Source organism: Amblyraja radiata, chromosome 14, assembly GCF_010909765.2.
Source record: "Amblyraja radiata isolate CabotCenter1 chromosome 14, sAmbRad1.1.pri, whole genome shotgun sequence".
Classification (NCBI taxonomy): domain Eukaryota; kingdom Metazoa; phylum Chordata; class Chondrichthyes; order Rajiformes; family Rajidae; genus Amblyraja; species Amblyraja radiata.
The window spans coordinates 29,667,966-29,693,754 of record NC_045969.1 but is presented as its reverse complement, the minus strand read 5'-3'; the positions used below and the strand labels follow the sequence as shown (position 1 = coordinate 29,693,754).

The window sequence follows — 25,789 nt, the reverse complement described above, 5'->3', positions numbered from 1 at the left end:
TGTGATCATGGCTGATCATCCACATTCAGTACCCCGTTCCTGCCTTCTCCCCATATCCCCTGACTCCGCTATCTTTACGAGCTCTATTTAACTCTCTTGAAAGAAGATAGAGCTCTTAAAGATAGCGGAGTCAGAGGATATTGTGAGATGGCAGGAACAGGGTACAACTCAGCTGGCAGGCAGCATCTCTGGACCGGTGGCGGGCTCCATGCACAGCTGAACCTGACCCCCCCCCCCAAGTTGATTGTCGCTCCCTTCAGTTTCCCAGGGGGTCGGGACGGGACTGGAGTTGGGAGGGAAAGGTGTGTGGGGGGGGGGGGGGGGGGGGGGGGGGTTGGGGTGACTTAGTACGGTAGAGAAGCGTACTGGCTGTGTGAGCACACACCAAGTTAAATTAATCTCCTTATCTCCTTTGCCTACATGCCATCCGTATCCCTCCACTCCCTGCATATTCATGTCCTGCCTAAAAAGCCTCTTAAATGCTGCTGTCATTTCCTCTGTCTACAAGGAGTTGCTTATTAAAACACCTTCATTCAGGGTTGGCTCAAGAGTAACTCGGGAGACGAACTTGGAACATCGCAGAAATGACAAGTAAACGGCAAACTTGTCATACCCGTGGGAACTCGGTTAAACTCTTGATCATACACTTGGAATCTCGTACACAACCACGAGTCTTTCACTCGGGGTACCTCATGGGTCAGCTTGCACCGTGAGACAGGGCTTTAAATTATTTGTTGAATCTGCAAGCTAACGTTTTGTTTCATGTATCTGGACTCCTAGATCACTTCACACTACAACATTTTGTAGTGGTTAATTAATTTAAGTAATAATTTGCTTTTTGTCCATCCTTCCAAAATGGGAAATCTCACATTTTCCCATATTATACTCCTCTTGCCAATTTGTTTCCCACTAACTTAACCCATGTGCAGACTCCCTGTGTCCTCCTCATAATTGCTAACCCACCTTTCCTTGTATCAACAGCAGATCACACTTGGCCAAGTCATTATAAATAATTGAGGCCCAGTTCTTATCCTTGTAGCAACCCACTAGCTATGATCATCAATCTGAAAATGATCCATTTATCCTGACTGAAAATCAGCCCAATATAAGCTTGAGGAACAGCATCTTTATAACAAGAGGAATCGAATATAGGAGCAAAGAGGTCCTTCTGCAGTTGTACAGGGCCCTAGTGAGACCACACCTGGAGTATTGTGTGCAGTTTTGGTCCCCTAATTTGAGGATGGACATTCTTGCTATTGATGGAGTAGGTTTACAAGGTTAATTCCCGGGATGGCGGGACTGTCATATGCTGAGAGAATTGAGCAGCTGGGCTTGTACACTCTGGTGTTTAGAAGGATGAGAGGGTATCTCATTGAAACATATAAGATTGTTAAGGGCTTGGACACGCTAGAGGCAGGAAACATGTTCCCGATGTTGGGGGAGTCCAGAACCAGGGGATGCAATAGTTTAATAATAAAGAGTAAGCCATTTAGAACAGAGACGAGGAAACACTTTTTCTCACAGAGAGTGGTGAGTCTGTGGAATTCTCTGGAGGCAGGTTCTCTGGATGCTTTCAAAAGAGAGCTAGATAGAGCTCTTAAAAATAGCGGAGTCAGGGGATATGGGGCGAAGACAGGAACGGGGTACTGATTGGGGATGATCAGCCATGATCACATTGAATGGCAGTGCTGGCTCGAAGGGCCAAATGGCCTACTCCTGCACCTATTGTCTATTGTCAAACTCTGAATGCCTGGAGCTCAGTGCTGATAGTGGGTATCACGCATCACCTGCTCACTATGTCAGTCATCCACCTGCTATATTAACTCCCTCTGGGAATGAAGGGCTTGCCCTTCTCCGTCTTCGCGAGACTTTGTGAGGGGAGTCACGGTGGCCTTACAGTGAATGCAGCGCCGGAGACCCGGGTTCGATACCGACGACGGGTGCTGTCTGTACAGAGTATATACATTCTCCCCATGACCTGCATGGGTTTTATCCGACATCTTCAGTTTCCTCACACACTCCAAAGAAGTACAGGTTTGTAGGTTAATTGACTTGGTAAATGTAAAAATTGCCTCTAGTGGGTGCAGGATAATGTTAATTTGTGGGGATCGCTGGTCGGCACAGACCCGGTGGGCCGAAGGGCCTGTTTCGGCGCTGTATTTCTAAACTAAACCAAACTAAACATCAGAGTGCAGACAATGGCGAATACTTAGCTGATGGCTACCGGTGCACCTCACAGTATTATCTGTCCAATTCAGTCTTCCCTTCTCATTTCAGGATGAATTCTGGAATAAATATGTAGGTGAGTAACCACAACTTTTTATTTAATCTCTTTCAGTTATGGTTGCTCTGCTTGAGTTTTTGGCCGAGTAAGGGATCTATAATGTGGCCCCACCACTCGCCACATCTTTCCATCTCCCCCCCTGTCTGCTTTCCGCAAAGACCACTCCCTCCGTAACCCCCTGGTCAATTCTTCCCTTCCCTCCCGCACCACCCCCTCCCCGGGCACTTTCCCTTGCAACCGCAAGAGATGCTACACGTCGCTTCACCTCCCCCCTCGACTCCATTCAAGGACCCAAACAGTCGTTCCAGAGGTTCACCTGCATCTCCTCCAACCTCATCTATTGCATCCGCTGCTCTAGATGTCAGCTGATCTACATCGGTGAGACCAAGCGTAGGCTTGCTGATCGTTTCGCTGAACACCTCCGCTCTGTCCGCATTAACCAACCTGACCTCCCGGTGGCTCAGCACTTTAACTCCCCCTCCCATTCCGTATCCGACCTCTCTGTTCTGGGCCTCCTCCATGGCCAGTGTGAGCACCACCGGAAATTGGAGGAGCAGCACATCATATGGGTAGTCTGCACCCTAGCGGCATAAACATTGAATTCTCCAATTTCCGGTAGCCCTTGCTGTCTCCTCCCCCTCTCAGCTCTCCCTCAGCCCTCCGGCTCCTCCTCTTCCTTTTTCCTTTCTTCTCCCCACCCTACATCAGTCTGAAGAAGGCTTTCGGCCCGAAACGTTGCCTATTTCCTTCGCTCCATAGATGCTGCTGCACCCGCTGAGTTTCTCCAGCATTTTTGTGTACCTTGAAGTGCACCCTGTTGGAAGGAAGCTGGAATTTCATAAACATGTTCCACATTCTTCCTGCAGATGGGAACCAGTGTGAATCCAATCCATGCAAGAATCAAGGCAAGTGTCGCGATGGCATCAACCAGTATCAATGCAACTGCACGCAAGGCTTCAAAGGCAACAACTGCGAAATCGGTAAGATCCGGGAGAGTTTGCAATCTTATCCAAAGGTGTAAGAGTCATATCGCACCTCCATCCTACTGAGTTCACATCAACTACCAAGCACATACTTACAATGATGCTATACCAATCCCCCATCAATTTCCCCATGATTCTACCAATACATACTCATTGGGGACAGTTTACAGCGACTAATTAAACAACCAATCTACATGTGTTTCAGATGTGGGAGAAATCAAGTTCAAGTTCAAATTTATTGTCACATGTACCAATTAAGGTACAGTGATATTTGAGTTACCATACCATACAAGTAAAAAGAACACAATCCACAATAGATTTTACATAAACATCCACCACAGTGGAATCGGCATTCTTCACTGTGATGGAAAGCAATAAAGTTCAGTCATCTTCCTCCTTTGTTCACCCGTGGTCGGGGCCTTGAACCCTCTGCAGTCGCCGCTAAGATGTTCAGGCCCTCTCGTCGGATTGATCGAAACTCCGACGTCGGGACGGATCAGAACAGGAGTTCCCGAATGAGCCGCTTCTTACCGGACACCGCGGCTTCATTATGTTAAAGTCCACAGGCCCCGGAATCGGAGCTCCAACACTGGCGATCCTCGGCAAAAGATCTCAGGCTCTGCGATTTTAAAGTCCCCGCCGCGCCCGCGGCTAGAAGATCCATGATGTTAAAGTCAACAGGCACCCACGGTCGGAGCTCCAACACTGGCTCCAAATCCACGTGATCACAGAGAGAACGTGCTGGAACTATGGGCCAATGGCTGAGCTAGACAAGCTTAAGCTTAGGGCCTCGAGATCTAGGGGGGCCTACTCACCTTGCTGCCTCACCGGACCGTCAAACCTTGCCGCCCCACCGGCCATCTGCCCACGGGACCTCCTACTGTTTGCCCGCTGACCCTGGCCACTCCACCGCCCTCCAGCAGCCGCAGCCATCGCCTTACCTGCAGCCTGGACTCAGCACCGGGCCTGACGTTTCCTCGCACCAGATTCCCACTCCCACGGGTTTGACTGCGCTGGGTTCTAGTGCTAGCCCCCCCCCCCAACCCTTGTAATCTCAGTGGCTGTTCCACTGGGTCTTCCCCATTCCCCTCAAACCATGTGACCCCAGCTCTTCCCCACCCACACTACAGTCCTCATACCCCCTTACCCCCTGACCACCCCTCCACCAGACATCGCCTTGGCCTCAGTCCACTCACCTGCCTTCCTCCGGCTCCAACCCCCATCCCTGCCGTGTGTTCACCATCCCCCCGACCTCCCCCTCTCTGATACCGAACAGTCTGTCCTCAGCAGAGGCCTCACCTTTGTCCCCCTCCGTCCCCACCTCAATGAGTTCCGCACCCGCCGCGATTTGGAGCTCTTCTTCCGGCGCTTATGCCTCACACCGTTCTTCCATGGGAAGGAGTCCTCGCCCCCTTTGATGATCCCTTTTCCCATCTCCAACGGACCCCCTACTCTTGGACCCCCCCCCCCCCCTCATGGCCATTGGTACAATGAAATTTGGGGGTCACCATCCGACGTCAGAATGGGAGAACATTCTTAGTGGCTTGCACTTCCGAATCAGCCACTTCCTACTGGAGACCGCGGCTCCCGAAGTCCACAGGCTGAGCTGGGTGGAGATTCACACTGGTGGCCCTCGGCAAAGGGTTCCCAGGGCTCCCCGATATTTAAATCAGCGCGGCCCAAGGCTGGGAGCTCCGCAAACCGCAGCTCCATGTTGTTGAAGCAGCAGGCCCAACACTCCGGACCTTCAAACAGCGATCCAGGTAAGGCATCGCCCGCTCAGCGGTGAATCCAATATGTATTTTAAAACCAACTGTTTAATGACAACATACAGTAGGATCTAAAAATGTCACACTGTCACTGTCAGATAGTCATGGTCCTCTAGTCGTGGGGGTGGGGGATTGGAAGGGGGTGGGGGCCTCACAAGTGAAATAGCTTAGGGCCTCTCTTCATCTAAATCCGGCCCTGGAGGGAATTCTGGACGAGAAAGGCTCATGGGTTTGTTATGGAACCCAAGAGAGTACAACTTTCTAGCCCCATAATCAAATTCATTAAAAGCCCACTTAGCAGGCCTCTGTTGTCATGAACCCATTCCCTCACAGCTGAAGAGAGCCGCAAGCTCAAACTTCAGCTCGTATGAAGCTCACTCCACATTATTGAGCATTCAGTGCATTGAGATGGGTATCTTAATCATCTGGGATTTAAACCTGATGACTGTCAGGCCAAGCCAGGGGAAGCAAGTGGGTAAATCTAAGCTTGTTTCTGACCCCCGCCTCTCTGATTCATCAGTGGGTAGTAAAGGGATAGCAGGGTAGAAGGTTAAATCGGAGTTGGATGGACTGTGAAGCGTACTCACCTCTTGAGACCAGGTAATGGTTATTAAATCACCCAGGTCAGCTGCCCATGAGAAATTCATCACGCCACAGCTGGGCAGGTACCAGTGTTGTCTTTCGCAAACCATGGTGTGGGTTGTACCCTGAGCACTGACTTCCCCCATAAACAACATAAACCCTTACTGCCACAAACTCAAACTCTTCATAGTTACTCCTGGTGGAGCCTGCTCTCCTTGGTCATCTCCTGTCTGATCTTCCACCACGGTGCAGGGTGGTGCAACAGTAGAGTTGCTGCCCTACAGTGTCAGAGACCTGTGTTCGTGCTGTACCGTGAGTTTGTCCTCGTTGGTTTCCTCCGGCTGCTCCGGTTTCCTCCCACATTCCAAAGACATACAGGCTTGTAGGTTAATTGGTTTCACTAAAATTGTAAAAATGTCCCCAGTGTATAGGATAGTGCTAGTGTATGTGGATCATTGGTCGGCGCAAACTCCTGGGCCAAAAGGCTTGTTTCCGCGCTGTATCTCTAAACCAAAGTAAACTAAACACATCCTACTGGGATCGCGAGATGAGTCTGGGAGCCTGGCCTCTGGCCCACAGTGAGAATCAGGTCCCTGCTTCAGTTTATATTTACTGTCTTCCAGAAATTCCAAAGCTCTGCAGTCTGGATAATGGAGGCTGCCAGCACTACTGCCAAGTCCAGCAAGATCGGGTAAAATGTTCTTGCGTTAAGGACTTTTTACTTGATATCGATGGGAAATTATGCATTCCCGCAGGTAAGCACCTAGTATGCTTTTTACAATCTTCTCAACCTCTGCATATTTGCTGGGGGGCAGAAGGTGAAGAATAATTTGGTGGCTTTGTGTCCCAACATCAGTAGAGAGCGAGGCTGTGAAGGCTAACAGCTAAACCGAGTCTCGGTTTGTCATAACGACCTCATTCTTCAGCTTATTTAAAATCACAAACAAACCAAATCCTTACAGTTCCCTCTTCACTCAGGCTTTCTCTATTTCTCATGTAAAGCTGATGCAGTGGCAGAGTGTATTTGCAGACCAGATGGTGTTCACCCTCGTCACAAACCTGATTTCAGTGCATTCTTTAGTATAATAAAATTGGCCAACTGAAGTCTTATGTGTCCACAAGGAACTGCAGATGCTGATTTACAAAAAAAAGATACAAAGTGCTGGAGTAACTCAATGTGTCAGGTAGCGTCTCTGGTAAAGTCTTATGTCTTATGTTGTTTTCTCTGACAAAGTTCATAGTAATTTAATCGGCCACAAACGAGATTGAGAACTGAGAACCGTATCTGAGAACTGAGAACCGTATCCTGCCAACGATTGTTTCCACGGATGTAGACAATTCTGATCATTTTTGTAGGACCCCTCCCTGGCAGACCAATAGTTTAAGTCAGGGCCGGCCTTAGGAGGTGCGGGGCCCAATTGGGAACAATTTTGGTGAGCCCCAGGTTCCCAGCCAAGGTCTGTCAGTCCTGTTATTTAGTATATATTATGAAATTGTACACTGAGGTGCTATGGATTATACACTGTCTTAATCTCTCCTGCTCCCGTCTGACTATCAGTACCTCCGCTGGCTTCCAACCTTTACTGTAGCTGCTAATTACCATTAATGTGATTGGACACAATGCCCTTGGAGACAGCAGCTGATTAGACGGGAGGAGACCGATTTGTTGATTGGATGGGAATTTTAAGGCAAGCTGGTCGGTGATTGGACACAACCCCCTTAGAGACAGCAGTTGATTGGCCGCCAAATAATCGGGCACAAAAAAATTGACAAATAGCAAAACAAAAAAATCGGAATTCCAATTTAAATCTGATGTAAGGTACATAGGGTGAGTATCGATTAATTCTAGACAACAGATTAAAAAAAATAATCTAACCCCATTAATTCACTCAAGGTGTATTATGATGTGTTCTACAGTATGAAGTGTACAGCAAAACTTGCACTTCCAAAGTGGTCTATCGTGTTGTTTCTTCAGCGGACCACGGATTTATTTTAAAGGTAGACACTAAATTCTGGAGTAAAGAAAGCTGCATTCTGGAGAGTTGCAGTTGATGAGGTGAACTAACCTGATGAGATTGAGACATGCTATAAATGCATTCCGTTTTTGCAAGAGGAAGACAGGTGGAATACTTGAATATATTTGAAAAGCAAACATCACAAACAGTAGCGAGCCAGTGGAGCACTCCAGGAAGTGAGGAGGGAGTAACGCTACTTCAGTTACACTTGACCATGGCCACGGTCGTTGTTCCTGGACTCATTCAGAAAGTACCACTTGAACAGAAGTAGTACCTGCATTGTAATGGATTAACCCACTGAAACTTACAGCAAGGCTGTCACACACAAGTAGCAAACCACTTCAACAGTGCGGGCAGTATGGTGGTGCAGCGGTAGAGTTGCTGCCTTAAAGGGCCAGAGACCTGGGTTCAATAGTGCACGGAGTTTGTACGTTCTCCCCGTGACCGATGTGGGTTCTCACCGGGATCTCCGGTTTCCTCCCCACACTTCAAAGATATCCAAGTTTGTAGGCCGATTGGCTCTGGTAAAATTGTAAATTGTCCTCAGGGTGTGTCAGATAGCGTTAATGTGCGGAGATCGCACACTCATTGGACTATCTGCGCTGTATCTCCAAACTAAACAGTATAACATGCAGGTACATTCATTTAAAATAAAATTCAGTGATTATTTCACATGATTCCTCACTGTGTAAAGCTCATTATCTGAGAGCGAAAGACAGAGAGACACAACGTGGGTCGGGAGGTGAATGACTTTACCTGCAAGAAGGCCCTGGTTTAAGTAGCAGCAAGGGGTAAATGATGGTGGTGTCCGGTCAGATACCCTCTTCCACAAATTACTACACAATTATTCTCTTCATGTTTGTTCAAGCCTTCATCATTCCCTGCCGCTGTCCACTTCCAAATCTTCAAAGGTTCAAAGATTCAAAGATCAGTTAATTGTTACATGTACCAATTAAGGTACAGTGAAACTCAAATTCCCAATCGAATCTTCCTATCCTTTCTCAAAATTCCTAGATTTGCTGAACTATTCATATATTCCCTCCCTCTCAAATCACCATCAGCCATCTGTGTACCAAAAATAAATGGGTCATTCAGACCCTCAGCCGCTGTTTACTTGTAACATGACGGATCCACGTCTTAACCTTAAGTTTGTAGTTTATCCCCAGCCACACATCTCTCTGAGTTGGGAGTTTCAAGTTTCTATTTTTCTATGAGTGAGGGTGTGTTTCCAGACAAGAAGTCTGAATAGTTGAGTTTATTGTCAGGGTCAGGAATAGATGTTCTGGGCACTGGGGTGGAGAAATAGATTACAAGTGTCCACCCAGTGGGAGGATATTGTGGAGCTGTGACCTACACCGCGCTCCGTTCATTTAAGAATCACTTTGGTCTTTGGTCATCTCTCTGGCTCGGCCCCTTTGTTTTAGATTTAGTCTCTAAGGAGGGACTTTGCAACAGCCTCCATTACTGTGGCTGGACCCCACCTTCTTTAAATTCTTCCCATTATCCAGCTTCCACCTCCTGTACCCTCCACATCCAGCCATAAGGAATTTCTACAAACCTCAAATGTAATGAGCGAGCCCCTTTATCCTATAGTTATGTTCCCCAGTGTAAACATCCCATTGTCGACCCAGCCAAGCACACTCAGGATTTTATGCTTGAATGTCAGCCCTCATTATTCTCAACTCCAAGGAATGCAAGCCTAAACCATCTAGTTTCTCTTTGTAGGATAACTTTCTGTTGGTCATAATCATACATGATTGGAAACTTATCCATGCTGACCAAGATTCCCCATCTACGCTAGTCCCATTTACAATCCATGTACCTGTCCAAATGTCCTTTAAATGTAATTATAGTACCTGCCTTAACTACCTCCTCAGGCAGCTCAATCCAGATACCCACCACCCTCGGTGTGAGAAAGTTGCTCCTCTGGTTCCTATTAGATATTTTTCCTCTCACCTTAGACACATTCCCCTACTCTGGGTAAGAACACTATGAATTCACCCCATCTATTCCCCTCATGATCTTATATACATCTATATGATCACCCTCCAGCCTCCTGCGTTCCAAGGAATAAAGTCTAGCCTGCCGAACCTCTCCTTGTAGCTCAGGCCCTCCGGTTCTGGCAACGTTCTCATAAATCTCTCCACTCTTTCCAGATTAACAACATACTTCCTGCAGCTATTAGTGCCGAAGATGATGCAAGGTTAAACTGATCTCATCCGCCTGTATGATCCATATCCCGCTATCCTTTTCAATTCCATGTATCTATCTAAAAGCCTCTTAAATTCCTCTATTGCATCTGCCTCCTACACCACCACTTGCAGTGTGTTCCAGGCCCTCATCACTTTCTGTGTAAAAAAAAAACATCTCCATTAAACCATCCCCCTCTCATCTAGTAGCTATAACCTCTAGTGTTGGACAATTCCTGCCTGTCTGTCTGGTTTCAGAGCCACAGTTTTTAACCTGGAATCTGGTGCTGGCTCGAAGGGCCGAGTGGCCTACTCCTGCACCTATTTTCTATTAATAAGGAGCATCCGTTAAAAATGTCAGTTGATAACCAGAGGATATTAATTTGAGGTAACTTGGAAAACATCTGCGAGGGAGAAACAGCAGGTTTCATTCTCGATGGATTGATGACTGAATTGTTTGCTGTGCTCCGTGATCCTATGACTCTGTGTCTGGAACCCACTCTGCTGCTGAAACTCTGGTGTGAGACCCTCTCAAAACAAATTAACATTTTGGTTTTAGCATAATGTTTAGCCCGGAGCTGATGCTGTGGCGGGCCGTCTCGGAGCGGAGACGGCGTTCCGGCTTTCGGCGGCGGCGACATCACCACGGAGGTCCGCTGGACTGGAGGACGGCATCTCCGTCCTGGATCGATCGCTTCAGCGCAGAGAGAGAACAAGGAGGGAAGAGACGGAGACTAAGACTTTGCCTCCATCACAGTGAGGATGTGCTTGGTGAACTCACTGTGGTGGATGTTTAATTTGTGTTTATTGTATGTTTTGTTTTTATTGGTTCTGTGTATGATTGCAGGCAACATAATTTCGTTCAGACCGATAGGTCTGAATGACAATAAAGGAATCTAATAAATGCCTCTGAAAACGTTTTGGTGTTCAAGCTAGTCATAAAATGCTTACATCTGAATGGATTGATAAATCTTTAATAAACACGTTAATTTTCTTTATTCCTTTGAACAGTACGTAATCCCTGTGGAACCGTTGGTGACATCAATACAGAATTCATCGATTCTACGCTAAGTAACAGCAGTATGGTAAATGACACCAATGCCAATCTGGATGTTACAGAAGGTATAAAATCTGACGCAATGGTGAGAATCGTGGGAGGCCTGGATTGCCCCCTGGGACAATGTCCATGGCAGGTACTTACCATGCATTTAAAGAGTGGAAAGGCTTCCACTTCACAATCAGAAGCCAAGTCTATAGTCACTCCATTCCCAGCACAAAAACAGATCACAGGCACTTTAATCTCAAGTTCAAGTTCATATTTATTGCCACATGCACCAATTAGGGTACAGCCCCATTCCCAAACCCACCACCCAGTGTACACCCCATACCTTATATATCCCACCAAACCTAATCCCACACTCCCAGTCTTTTCCCATGTCATTGAGATTCCACGCAATTTAATCCCACTCATCGACTTCATTCCAATAAACTTTAATATTCCACTCAGTGTAATCCCATCCTCTTGCTCATAGCATAGTATCATAGCATTAGTATCCCCAGTATCATTCTCTGCACTGTCCTCTCCACCATACACATGCCCTTTAATACCCTTTAATATACCACTCAATCAAATCTCACACTCCAGTTCTCTCCCTAAACGCACTAAAATTGTTCTAAAATTCTTCAGACGGGTTTCAGCCCGAAACGTTGCCTATTTCCTTCGCTCCATAGATGCTGCTGCACCCGCTGAGTTTCTACAGCTTTTTTGTGAATCTCCACTTATATCCCTGTAACCTATTCTCTCTCATACAAGCCCATCAGCTCCCCTCTGACCACCCATCCACATGGAGTAATTTACCACGACCAGTTAATTAAACAAACTGATGTCTATGAAATGTGGAAGAAAGCCAGAGCAGCCAGAGGAATCCCATGTAATCACAGGGAGAACTCCACACTGAAAGTCTTTGTCCGTGACCTCCTGGCTGAATTACCACAACGCCCAAAGTGTCCAATAATTATTTTGATTATTAATTAACCACCAGGTTCTTTTACTTGATGAAACGGGCGTAGGATTCTGTGGAGCCACGATTTTAAGTGAATGGTTCCTGCTGACTGCAGCCCATTGCCTTAACCAGACCAGGAATATTATTGCTGTTGCAGGTAGGGACTCTCTTTCCTTCATTACTTCATTGACAAATAGTGATTCTTACTTTAAATTATTTCAGGTTCAGTGTCAAATGTTGCACTGACTCTAATATTTTCTGTGTTTTTGCCTCTTTTGTAAAAATCCATTTCTTCAATTAATATTTATATCTAATAATTTTTAATGGGGACCCATGAGATGGCAGATGCTGGAATCGGGAACAACTAATAATCAACTGAGAGAACTCAGCAGGTTAGGCAGCAACACTGGAGGGAAATGGACAGTCGACTTTTCAGGTCGGACCCCAGCATATGGATTGAATGAGCGGAGTCAGTACAAAGAGGCGGAGGGAGGGGTGGCACAAGAGCTAGCAAGTGATAAAGTGGATCCAGGTAAGAAAGTATTGATTTGCAGATGCAGGGAATAGAGTCGAGGAACTGAAAGGTGGAGGCAACGAAAGGCTGCAGATGCTGGCATCTGATAGGAAAGTAGTGAATGGAATAGGAAAGGTGGGATCGGCAGCTGGGAACAGTCGGGGGATTGTGAGGGTGATGGACAACTGGAGTGGGTGAGGAATGGTGAATAAATGGATGATAGGGGGCTGGAGTGGAGTTGAAAAGGATAGGACCTGGGTAGGTCAAAAGAAGAAAGAAATGGACAGAGAGGTAGTAGGTTACCTGAAAACTGGAGAATTTGGTGTTCATGACATCTGGTTGTAAACTACCCTGTTAATGAGTCGAGAGGTTTCAGTCCATATTTTCCATACAAAATCCTTTGGCCCTTCCTGTCTATACTGGTTCATGGAGCAATCCTATACCCACTAATCTTCCCTGTAATATGCTGTCTTTACATTCCAATTATGTTTCAGATTCTATCATTGAGCTATACCTGAGGGATCTTTTACAGGGGATAACTAATTTACCAAAACACACGTCATTGGGATATGGAAGGAAACCCACACAGTCAGTGGGAAAACATACATACTCCAGACAGAACCAGAGGTTAGGACTAAACCCAGGGCATCAGAGCTGCAAGGCAGCAACTCTGTTAGTTGTGCCACCAAGCATCCTAATTAAGATAGATATGAGGGATGTACCTGGGATATTCACTCAGATGCTTGAATGATTGTAGTTCTCTGCCCCAGGCTGCAGCAGCCGAGTGATTAAATACATTCAGAATTGAGATTACAGGATTTTGTTCTATTGGAGAGTTGAAGCTGATGGGAACAGGCAAAAACATGGGGCTGAGTTCCTAGCCAGACCAGCCATGATCTCACAGTAGGGCAGAGCATGCTCCAGTGCCAATTGACTTATTTCTTAAGTTCTTATCCTTACACTAAATTTTTTTTACTGTCCTTCAAACTGTCTCCGTCCAACCGGATTCATAGAGTCACAGAGTGACACAGTGTGGAAACAGGCTCTTTAGTTCAACTTTCCCACACCGGCCGACATATCCCAGCTACACTAGTCCCACCTGCCTGCGTCCATGTACCTGTCTAACTGCTTATTAAATGTTGCGATAGTCCCAGCCTCAACTACCTCCTCTGACAGCTTGTTCCATCCACCCACCACCCTTTGTGTCAACAAGTTACCCCTCATATTCCTATTAAATCTTTTCCCCTTCACCTTAAACCTATGTCTTCTTGTCCTCGATTCACCTTCTTCTTCTTCTTCTTCTACTTCTTCTTCTTCTTCTTCTTCTTCTTCTTCTTCTTCTTGCGTATGGCGTGCACAGCTTAAAGTTGCATGACAACTTGTTCTATTTGATCTTATTTGATTGTGCACGCCGGGTTGATTGCATTCATCGAAACAGGGCGGACCACGTGAAGGTTGCAATCTCACCCCCCGATTCACCTACTCTAGGTAAGAGACTTTGTGCATCTACCCGATCTATTCCTCTTGTGATTCCTCCTACAGTCCTTGAAAATGACAGTCACATTCCAAATCTACGCCCAGCTTTTCCAGATCAGCACATTTGAATCCATCCAATCATACCCCTGGCCCACAGCAACACTAAAACAGTTCATAAAGAAGACTGATGTGCTTTTAGCAACTGAGGAAGTAGAAAATGGCATTGAACTGTAAGAAAAGCCAAGCAGTGTTGCCGGCGTTAATAGTAGGCCAGAATATTGGGAAACCAGCAGTAGATAACTTAAGACAGAGAGAGAGAGAAAATATAACTGTCTTGAAAGTAAACTATCAAGAAATATGAAGCAGACAGTAAGAATTTCTATATGAATATAAAAATGTGAGTAGCTTAAACAAATGGTCCTTAGGAGAATGATACTTGCGTTCATAATAGGAAATAATGAAAAGGCAGAGACTGAACAAATATTTTGTACTTGCCTTCGATAACATCCCAATAATAGTGGAAAACTAGGCAGAGCAGGGAAGAAATAGATGAATTAATACTTATCAATAGAGAAAAAGAACTGAACAAATTAAAAGGATTAAAAACAGCTAAAAGCACTTGACCTGATGGTCTGTATCTTCAGCAACTTCATTCAGAGTACTATATAATTTCTCTCATATATGCTGGCAGCCCACAGTTCCACTTAAGCACTATCTATCTCAGCCTCCCTCTAGTCACCATCATATTGCTTGTCCAACATCCAGTAATGGTTCTTCCGTATAAATATTGATGTCTAAAACATTCTCTTTTGTTCCACACAAATTCACTTTTCTTGCCATTGATCCACCTTTCCCTCTGGTAAAGATAGACACAAAGTGCTGGAGTAACTCAGTGGGTCAGGCAGCATCTCTGGATGAAACATCTCTGGATTGAGAGCTGGAATGATAGAAGAGCAGAATCAATCAGGGCCGGCCACAAATGATCTCAGGGCCTGGTGGGTTCATTGTTGGCTCGGGAAGTGGTAAACTCCAGAGTGAAATAAAGTGGAAAATTGTGCAACTGGTAAAATGACTAGGGTGGAGGAAGGGGGCAAAGGGGAGGGGAGTGTAAGTAGAAGCTACTTAAAATTGGATATTTCAATGTACATACCTCTGGTTTGTAAGGCAAATTTGAGGTGCTGTTCTTAAAATTTGCATGTGGCTTCAATCTGGCAATGCAGGAGGCCCAGGACTGAAAGGTCAGTATGGGAATGGGAATGAGATTGGGAAGGGGAGTTGAAAAGCTTGGCAACCGGGAGATGCCGGAGGCAGACCGAGCGTAAGTGTTCAATGAAACGGTCGCCAAGTCTATGTTTAGTCTCGCCAATGTACTGGAGCCCACATCGAGAACACTGGATGCCATAGATGTGGTTAGAGGAGGTACATGTGAACCTCTGCCTAACCTGAAAGGATTGCTGGGGTCCCTGGTTGGAGTTGAGGGAGAAGTTCTAAAGGCAGGTGTTGCATCTCTTGTGGTTGCAGGGGAAAGTACCTGGGAGGTGGTCGTCCAGGTGGGAAGGAATGAGTGAACCAAGAAGTTGCAGAGGGATTGGTGCCTGCGGAGGGTGGAACGGGGTGGAGATGGAAAGATGTGGTGGGTTCCCTTAAGAGGTGACAGTAGTGTCGGAGGACAATGTGTTGGCGCGGAGGCTGATGGGGTGAAAAGTGAGGACCAGGAAAGGTGAAGATCAAGGAACTCTGACCATGTTGTGTTTGTGGGGAGGGTGAGCGTAAGCAGAACTATGGGACACAGGAGACACGTGCAAAGGCCTCCTTTATGACAGGGAACCCACGTTCCCAGACATCCTAGTATGGAACACCACATCTTGGTCGCCGATGCAGAGGAGACGGAGGTATTTAGGCAACCTGCTGACCCTAAGATGATTTTCCAACATATATTCCTAAGGAATAAGACAACCTATTTCCATCCTGTTGCTGTTGAAATCACTGTTGAAATCCTCATCTATGTCCAACTCTATCTTTCCACCCTGTGTCCACAGAATTTGGACATTCATGATCTTTGTTGCTTGTATCATAACTGGCACTGTCTCTGCCTCCAATCTCTCTTGGGTTTCCTGAATCCTGGTTATTATTCCATAATTTCAATGCTTTTAAAATTCTTATCCATGTTTGTAAATCCTTCCATCACCTTGTTTCTCCACTTCTTTGTCATCCCCATCAGTCCCACAATTTTCCAGGATGTGAAAGGCTCGCCAGTTCTTGTGCTTGAGGAATGCAGATTTAACTATTCCTCAACCTCTGCTGTGTCTCCAATGTCCAAAACATTTGAATTGCATCTATATTGCAAACTACATTCTCAACCTCTGTTAAAAGCTGCCTCTTTGTTTTAGGTCAACTACTTGTAATTTTCCTCTTTTGGATCTTCATATTATTTTGTTGGATAATATGAGCATTGCATGACATTTGATTATATTAATGGTACGTTAAATATAAATTGATGCTGTTGTAGTAAATTGAGGTGGTGATGTAGTGTTTGCACTGTTATTTATATTAATATAATTATTACCATGAAAAGAGATGGCTAAGATGTTGCAATTACCTTCTCGGCTTTCCTCGAGAGGGTACAAAAGTGAGTAGAACAAATTAATTCTCATGACACCAAAGACACTAGATTGATGTAGCAAGTTGTAAAATTACTGGCAGTTGGTCCAGATTGCAAAGTAGAAACATACACTCGGCACTCCATTATTTTGCAAATAATTTGACAGAACTTCGACCATTAGTTAAAAACTTATTTGGGAATTTCTGTCACTCCATGTAGGTGAATTTGATGTCAAAGTGGAAGAAGGTACAGAGCAACGCCGAGATGTTCTAATGATCGTTGCTCATTCTAATTTCCAAAAACACACCTTTGACAATGACATTGCAATTATAATGTTGAAGAAACCTCTACAATTGAACGAGAATGTGGTACCAATCTGTCTGCCCCAAAGACATTTTGCAGAAAAAGTATTGATGAATCAGCAGAATGCATTAATCAGTGGCTGGGGCCGTGTCAAAGACCGTGGTGTGCCATCCCTCAAGCTCCAGCAACTCACTGTGCCTTTTGTCGATCGGACGAAGTGTATTGAGTCCAGTCGATACTCAGTTACTTCTAACATGTTCTGTGCTGGCTACGATATTGCGATGCAAGATGCTTGTCAAGGAGACAGTGGTGGACCACATGTCACCAAACACAAGGGCACTTGGTTCTTGACTGGTGTTGTGAGTTGGGGAGAAGGATGTGCACAAAAAGGGAAATATGGCATCTACACAAAGGTGTCAAAATATATCAAGTGGATCAAAAGGGCTATGGATGAGATGACTTCCCTGTTTGCGAACACACAGACAGATACTTAGATTGAAAATGCATTTCATTTTAATATATGAAGGCCATGCATCTCTCATGATTCCAATTACATGACAAACTTAAACTTCCTCACTTCTAGATACAATTACACTTCAGAGCTGAAGACAGAAATTCACAACATATTTGAAATTAGAGCTATTATCAAAATATGTCGACGTTTATATACATTATGTTTGCAGCTGAGTTTTACCCTTTTCAAAGATTGAAATAAAATAATCCAAAATGGCTGGTTTTCTCCTTCATTCCATTTTTTGTTTACTGCCGCATGTAAAATATCAAGCAGCAATCTCTGTCGTCCCAATTAAATTGTACAGCATCACTGAAAAGTGCACCAGTAATATCCAGAATAAATATTTATCATCAGAATCTTACATCAACTGAAAGTCAAATGGTACATGTAATCACAACAATGAACAGTGCAGAATGTTAACTGTGGCAGACAAAATGAATTATGCAAGCATACAGAAATGCTGAATGTTAGAAGTATAAAATAGTGACCCATACACTAATGGTGCAAGTATACACTGGCAGTCAAATAATAAAATGATGCTTTATACACTGTACAATGCAAGCGTAGAGTAGTGACAGACATAGGAAAAATACAGGGGTTAAAGATACACTGAACCATACATGTCTGATAGTGTAATTGTATCATATTATACAATAATATAACAAGCTATGAAAAAATATACAACAATGACAGATATTACAGTGGCTACTTAAAAATGGCACGGGTCAGCACATCACAGTTCAACAGTGGAGATATACTGAACTGTGCCAAGGGTACAAAGTTGGGAGATATACTGAATTTAGCTAAGTATGCAATAGGCGTTTTACATAAACCTCGCACTTTCACAAATAATTTTGTGCTGTGAAAAAGCATCCTCAGTGATGTGATCTGGGGTCATCGGGTGTTTCGGGTCTCACAACATCAGACACCCTCGCCCAGGCGACCCAGCCGAGGTTGAACAGGCCTCAACTTGCGTCCCAGCAACAACCGCCCACGGATCAGCCATCTTAATAACTACTCTGCAGGGGTGGAGAGATTCTAGTGCGTGGAGGGACTGGGCTCTGTGGGGTGAGTCCTGGCCGGGCTCCTCCTGCACCTCACCAGGTTCAAGGCCTGTGTGCTGCACCTCTTTCTCCTTCTCCAAGCATTTCATTCCTACCTGATGGATTTTTAGACCATGGTGGTTCATTAGGCCTTTCCGTAACTTTATTGGGTGACTTTCTCACGAAAGACACAGACTGGGGTGCTAACCCAGCCTTTCCCGGGTGCCTTCTTTCCGTGCCGTCAACTGTCTCTCCAGCACTCAATCCCTAGTGCAATCTGGACAGTTTGTAATTTCAAGTTTATATCAGAAACTAGTCGGCAATGTGACAGTGCAAACCCAGAAGGCGGCGTGCTGCAGAAAGTGCTCCAGGTGCAGCCAGATGCTGCTGAGACAGTTAATACTCTCAGTGAGTTATTTTGGGAAGGGGATGGGCATAGTATGTTAGTCGGGGAGCACCTGTACTGAACTGTGCCAAGGGTACGATTGCGGAATATATCCTAAACTGTGCCATGTGTACCTTAGTGAGAGATACACTGAACCATAACACGTGTACCATAGCGGGGATGGACACAAAATGCTGGAGTTACTCAGCAGGACAGGCAGCATCACTGGAGAGAAGGAATGGATGACGTTTCGGGTTGAGACTCAGAGGAGGGGGAGGTACAGAGATAAGGAAGTATGAGAATGAGACATCAAAGGGGATGAAGCTCAAGGAAAATGTAAAATAGATCATTGTTAGCTAGGAGAAGGTAACAACAAAGCAAACAGAGATAAAATGTAATCAGGAACAGTCAGACTGGTTGGAGAACTGGGATGGGGAAAGGGTGGAGAGAGAGGTAAAGCAAGGGTTACGAAGTTAAAGAGGTCAATATTCATAAGCTACACAGGTGAAATATGAGGTGCTATTCCTCCAATTTGTGCTGGGCCTCACTCTGACAATGGAGGAGGCCTAGGACATAAAGGTCAGCGTGGGATTGGGACAGGGAGTTAAAGTGTTTAGCAACCGGGAGATCAGATAGGTTTAGGTGGAGGTGTTCAGCAAAACGATCGCCGAGCCTGCGCTTGGTCTCACCGATAAATAGGAGTCCACACCTGGAACAGCGGATACAGTAGATGAGGTTTGGAGGAGGTGCAAGTGAACCTCTGCCTCACCTGAAAAGACTAGTGGTACCATAGTGGGGGTTACACTAAACTCTGCCAAGTATACAAGAGTGGGAGATACACTGAAACCATAACAAGTGTACAATAGTGGAAGGTATCATGAACTCTGCCAGGTTTATAATAGTGGGAGATACACTAACCATGCCACGTGAACAATCGTGGGAGATACACTGAAGCCTGCTAAGTTAGGTTGAACCGTACCAAGGACATGATAGATGAAGATATCCTAAACTATGCAAGTGTACAACAGTGGGAGATACACAGAACTGCCAAATATACGATAGTGGCAGCTATTTTGAACCATGCCAAGGATACAACAGCTGGAGATACACTGAATCTAGCCAAGGGTACAATTAGCAGAGATGTACTGATGCCAACAGAGATGTACTGAACTCTGTTGGCATCATATGGCATGGTTCAAAATAACTGCCACTATCGTATATTTGGCAGTTCTGTGTATCTCCCACTGTTGTACAATTAGCAGAGATGTACTGAACTCTGTTGGCAATGACTATCGACCAGTGGCACTAACGCCGGTGGTGATGAAGTGCTTTGAGAGGTTGATCATGGAGCAAATCAACTCCTACCTCGACAAAAACCTGGACCCACTGCAGTTCGCGTACCGCCACAACAGATCAACGGTGGATGCGATCTCGCTGGCCCTCCACTCCGCACTGGACCACTTGGACAACAAAAACTCATATGTCAGGCTGTTATTCATTGATTACAGCTCGGCATTTAGCACAATCATCCCCTCCAAACTGGTTACCAAACTCGCAGAACTGGGTCTCTGCGCATCCCTCTGCAACTGGATCCTCGACTTCCTCATCCACAGACCACAGTCTGTTCGTATTGGTGGAAATGTGTCAGCCTCGATAACAATCAGCACAGGAGCACCTCAAGGCTGCGTGCTCAGCCCCCTGCTGTACTCACTCTATACCCATGACTGCGTAGCGAACCACAGTGCGAACTCCATCATCAAGTTCGCTGACGACACCACTATTGTGGGGCGTATCACTGATGGGGATGAGTCAGAATACAGAAGAGAGATCGAGCAACTGTCCATATGGTGCCAGCGCAATAACCTGGCCCTCAACACCAGCAAAACCAAGGAACTGATTGTGGGCTTTGGAAGGAGTAGGAGGGGGACCCACAGCCCCATTTATATCAGCGGGTCGATGGTTGAAAGGGTCAAGAACTTCAAATTCCTGGGCGTGCACATCTCTGAAGATCTTTCCTGGTCCGAGAACACTAACGCAATTATCAAAAAAGCTCATCAGCGCCTCTACTTCCTGAGAAGATTACGGAGAGTCGGATTGTCAAGGAAGACTCTCTCTAACTTCTACAGGTGCACAGTCGAGAGCATACTGACCGGTTGCATCGTGGCTTGGTTCGGCAATTTGAGCGCCCTGGAGAGGAAAAGACTACAAAAAGTAGTAAACTACTTTTCGAGGGGATTTATCGTAGTCGCTGCCTCAAAAAGGTTGGCAGTATCATCAAAGACCCACACCATCCTGGCCACACACTCATCTCCCTGCTACCTTCAGGTAGAAGGTACAGGAGCCTGAAGACTGCAACAACCAGGTTCAGGAATAGCTACTTTCCCACAGCCATCAGGCTATTAAACCTGGCTCGGACAAAACTCTGATTATTAATGACTACTTTCTGTTATTTTCACTTTACCAGTTTATTTATTCATGTGTGTATATATTTATATCATGGTATATGGACACATTTATCTGTTTTGTAGTAAATGCCTACTATTTTCTGTGTGCTTAAGCAAAGCAAGAATTTCATTGTCCTATATAGGGACACATGACAATAAACTCACTTGAACTTGAACTTGTGTGATAAAGCTGGCTGACTACAGTAACATACTCCAGAAGGGTGTATCAACATGCCAGCCTTGTGTGGGGCGAAGGACCTATTTGTCTCCTCTATTACTCTGTGATGTTGAAACACTTTTCATGACTTCAAGATATCCTGAGTGTCTTACAGGAATGAAACAATTTAAGGTGCAGTCTCTGGTGAATACAGGTAAAGACTAATTTGGGCACGGAATGCATCACAAAGAGCAATGAGATAGATTGTAGAATCACAGAATTGATCACAGGTGTGTTCTTTGGATCCATAATGCCTGTCTATGCTAATCTCATGTACCTTCATTAGAAACATAGAAAATAGGTGCAGGAGTAGGCCATTCGGCCCTTCGAGCCTGCTCCGCCATTCAATATGATCATGGCTGATCATCCAACTCAGTATCCTGTACCTGCTTTCTCTCCATACCTCCTGATCCCTTTAGCCACAAGGGCCACATCTAACTCCCTCTTAAATATAGCCAATGAACTGGCCTCAACTACATTCTGTGGCAGAGAATTCCAGAGATTCACCACTCTCTGTGTAAAAAATGTTTCTCATCTCAGTCCTAAAAGATTTCCCCTTTATCCTTAAACTGTGACCCCTTGTTCTGGACTTCCCCAACATCGGGAACAATCTTCCTGCATCTAGCCTGTCCAACCCCTTAAGAATTTTGTACGTTTCTATAAGATCCCCCCTCAATCTTCTAAATTCAAGCGAGTACAAGCCGAGTCTATCCAGTCTTTCTTCATATGAAAGTCCTGACATCCCAGGAATCAGTCTGGTGAAACTTCTCTGTACTCCCTCTATGGCAAGAAAGTCTTTCCTCAGATTAGGAGACCAAAACTGTACGCAATACTCCAGGTGTGATCTCACCAAGACCCTGTACAACTGCAGTAGAACCTCCCTGCTCTTATACTCAAATCCTTTTGCTATTATGCTCCTATCACTACCTTCTTATCCAAGCACCCGTTCAAATGCTTTTAAAATGTAATTATTTCAACCTCTACCTTGGCAGCTCATTCCAAATAACCACCACCCTTTTTTGCGAAAAATTGACCCCTCAGATCTCCTTTAAGTTTCTCCCCTCTCACTTTAAACATGTGCCCTCTAGTTCTAGACTCTCCTGCATTTGGAACAACATCTAACAACCTATTCTACCTGTTGTCCTTATAATTTTATGTCATCCTTCAGCCTTCTGCTTTCAAATGAGCATAAGCCAAGTCTATCCAATCCCTCCATGTATCTACAGCCCTCCATTCCAACATTCTAGTGGATCTTCTGCACTCCCTCTTTTGTTACCACGTCCTGCTGACTAGATAGTACAAGTAATTTGCTATTTTAAGTTGTGTCCATTGTGAAATGAATACTGAACAGAGTAACAGGAAGAAACTTTCTCCACTCTTCAAAATGCTGTCATGCAACATTTTCTCTGTACTTGAGAGGATATTTAGGGCTCAGGTTCAACATTTCATGCAAGAGACACCACTTCACCAGAACGGAGCAGTCCCTGCCCCATGGTTGTGTCTTTATCTGATTTGATTAACTAGCACGCACACAATAATACATCTAAACCTAAACCATCGCAATACATATTACAATATTCTCCTCTTGAGAGCATGTTAGACTTTTGTACTTTTTGCTGAAAGATTGGCCCAAGTGTTTACATTATCAGTACTGCAACTTGTTTTTCGGGGAGTAAACATTTGCCTGTATGAGTCAATGTACCATAGACTGTTCCAGCAAGTTCATGAACGGTTCTTTCATTCTGAACCACGTTTACCTTTGACACGAAAAATCTAGCTGGGACTGTAGAAGAAATTTGTACTTCACAGCAAAAGTTACTGTCAGTTTGGGGGTTGATAAAGTACAAAGCTCAAAGAAGACTCAAGAAACTGCAGTTGCTGCAATCTTGAGCAAAAATCAAAATGCTGGAGGAACTCAAAAGGTCGGGCAGCATCTGTGGAGGAAATGGACAGTCAATGCTTCAGGTCGGAAGCTTTCTTCCGACTGATTGGACTGGGGGAGAATGCTGGAAACAAGAGGTGGGAATGGGACAAATCCTGGCAAGTGATAGGTTGATACAGATGAGGGGGGAAATTAACTAGCAGAGTTGATTGAAAGGTAGGTGGTGTAAGTGATAAAGACAGGAGGTGAAAAGGAGTCAGAAGAGTGTCAGATAAGGAGAGACGAGGAGGAGTGAAATATTGCCAGATATGGATGGAAAGGGACATTGTGGAGGGGACCCTGAAGAAGAGTCATCTAACCATTTCCTCCACAGATGCTGTAACACACTGTACTCCTCCTCGAGTACTCTATTTTTTGTTTAATAACAAAGTTAGTTGAGTACACTGACACGAAATCAAATCAAATATTGGGAAATCTCTTTGATCCCTTATCAGTGTCTGTAAACATTGCCCAAGAGATTGTTTAGCTACAGCAACGTTGTCCTTTAGCTCTTTCCCACCATCAGAAAGAATTCCAGCTAATCTTAACTGCATTCCATAAATCATTACATTTCATAGTTCGTTGCCCCTTTTGTCAGATGCGAGGGGGATATTTTCACTTGGAAGAGTGTGTACGGTTGGATGTAGGTGAGGAGGTGGATGTTGAAACCAGAGACCTACTCAGCAAATCAGCTCCAACCTGCTGGCTTTTGCATATGACTGCAGCAATTTAGAGTGGCTTAATAACAATCACATGTTATATGAAAAGTTAGGCTGATATTGACATGGATTTTCTACCTTAACTCTGGGAATCAGACTCAGGATAAATGCAAGGACCCGTGAGACTGCGGGTGCTAGAATATTGAGCAAAAAACAAAGTGTTGTAAGAACTCGTCGGTTCGGGCAATATGAATGAATGAATACGTTAATTGGCCAAGTATGCACACATACAAGGAATTTGCCTTGGTGCTCCGCTCACAAGTAACAACACGACATACACTAACAATTAAGAATGACACATAAAATATTAAACATTAATATTAACATTAAAACATTATAGTTTAAACATGTGAATGAAATAAAATACCAGAGCAAAAGGAGGCTACAGACTTTTGGTTATTGAGTAGAGCTACTACTCGTGGAAAAAAAGCTGTTTTTATGTCTGGCTGTGGAGGCTTTGACAGTCCGGAGTCACCTTCCAGAGGGAAGTGCTTTAAAGAGTTTGTGGCCAGGGTGAGAGGGGTCAGAGATGATCTTACCCTGGCCCTTGCAGTGTATAGTTCGTCAATGGAGGGAAGGTTGCAGCCAACAACCTTCTCAGCTGATCGGACCATTCGCTGCAGCCTCCGGATGTCGTGCTTGGTGGCCTAGCCAAACCAGACCATGATGGAGAAGGTGAGGACAGACTCTATGATGGCAGTATAGAATTGGACCATCATTGCCTGTGGCAGATTGTGTTTCCTCAGCTGCCGCAGGAAGTATATCCTCTGTTGGGCCTTTTTGAATGTGGAGTCGATGGTGGCCCCCCCATTTCAGCTCTTTGGAGATGATGGTTCCAAGGAACTTAAAAGACTCCACAGATATGGCTGTGGTGTTGTTGATGGTGAGTGGGGGTGAGGGGAGGGGGAGCTCCCCTAAAGTCTACTTTCAATTCCAATGTCTTAAGAGCATTGAGCTCCAGGTTGTTACGAAGGCACTGGGACACCAGATGTGTCACTTCCTGTCTGTAGGCAGATTCCTCCCCATCCTGGATCAGTCCAATCAGGGTTGTGTCATCCAGAAACTTGAGAAGCTTGACAGAGGAGTCTTTGGAGGTGCTGTCATTGGTGTAGAGAGAGTAGAGGAGAGGAGAGACTGCGCAGCCTTGCGGTGCTCCTAGGCTCAGGGTCTGCGGGCCCGAGATGTGCTTTCCCAGCCTCATATGCTGCTTCCTGTCTGTCAGGAAATTGGTGATCCACTGACAGAGAGATTCAGGCTGTGGAGGAAAATGGACAAATGATGTTTCGGGTCTGAAGAAGGTTCCTGATCAAAAATGTGTCTGTTCTTTCCCTCCACAGATGCTCCCTGACCCACTGAGTTCATCCAGTACTAGGCTTATTGCTCAGTGTATGTTAATTTGTCTACTGTCTCACAGGTTCTCTGCTCCCTGTTTGTAACAAAGGTTTCTGTATTGGTATTTATGTTGAAAGATTTGCATATTCTGCAGGTCAGGAATGGCGATCATTAACATCAGTGGGCGCTATGATGGATTTCAGATTAGAACCGCAGTGGTAGAGTTGTTACCTTACAGCTCCAGAGATCTGGGTTCAATCCTGACCACAGATGCTGACTGTACAGATTTTGTATGTTCTCCCGGTGACCTGCATGGGTTTTCACTGGGAGCTCCGGTTTCCTCCCACACTCCAAAGACGTCCAGGTTTGTAGATTAATTGGCTTGGGTAAAATTGTAAATTGTCCCTCGTGTGTGAAAAACAGTGTTTGTGCGTGGAGATCGCTGGTCGGCACGGACTAGGTGGGTCGAAAGGCCTGTTTTTGTGCTGTATCTC

At 45.2% G+C, this 25,789-nt stretch overlaps 1 protein-coding gene across 1 annotated transcript in view; it reads left to right on the top strand.

Moving 5' to 3' along the window:
- LOC116980897 overlaps positions 1-25,789 on the top strand; it is a 56,770-nt gene that overhangs the window by 7,705 nt on the left and 23,276 nt on the right. Inside the window, exons 3-8 of the mRNA XM_033033511.1 lie at positions 2,278-2,302; positions 3,151-3,264; positions 6,242-6,373; positions 10,834-11,015; positions 11,865-11,982; positions 16,637-17,212. Of these exons, the coding sequence (XP_032889402.1) occupies positions 2,278-2,302; positions 3,151-3,264; positions 6,242-6,373; positions 10,834-11,015; positions 11,865-11,982; positions 16,637-17,212 (1,147 nt within the window). The remainder of the gene's footprint in view (positions 1-2,277; positions 2,303-3,150; positions 3,265-6,241; positions 6,374-10,833; positions 11,016-11,864; positions 11,983-16,636; positions 17,213-25,789) is intronic.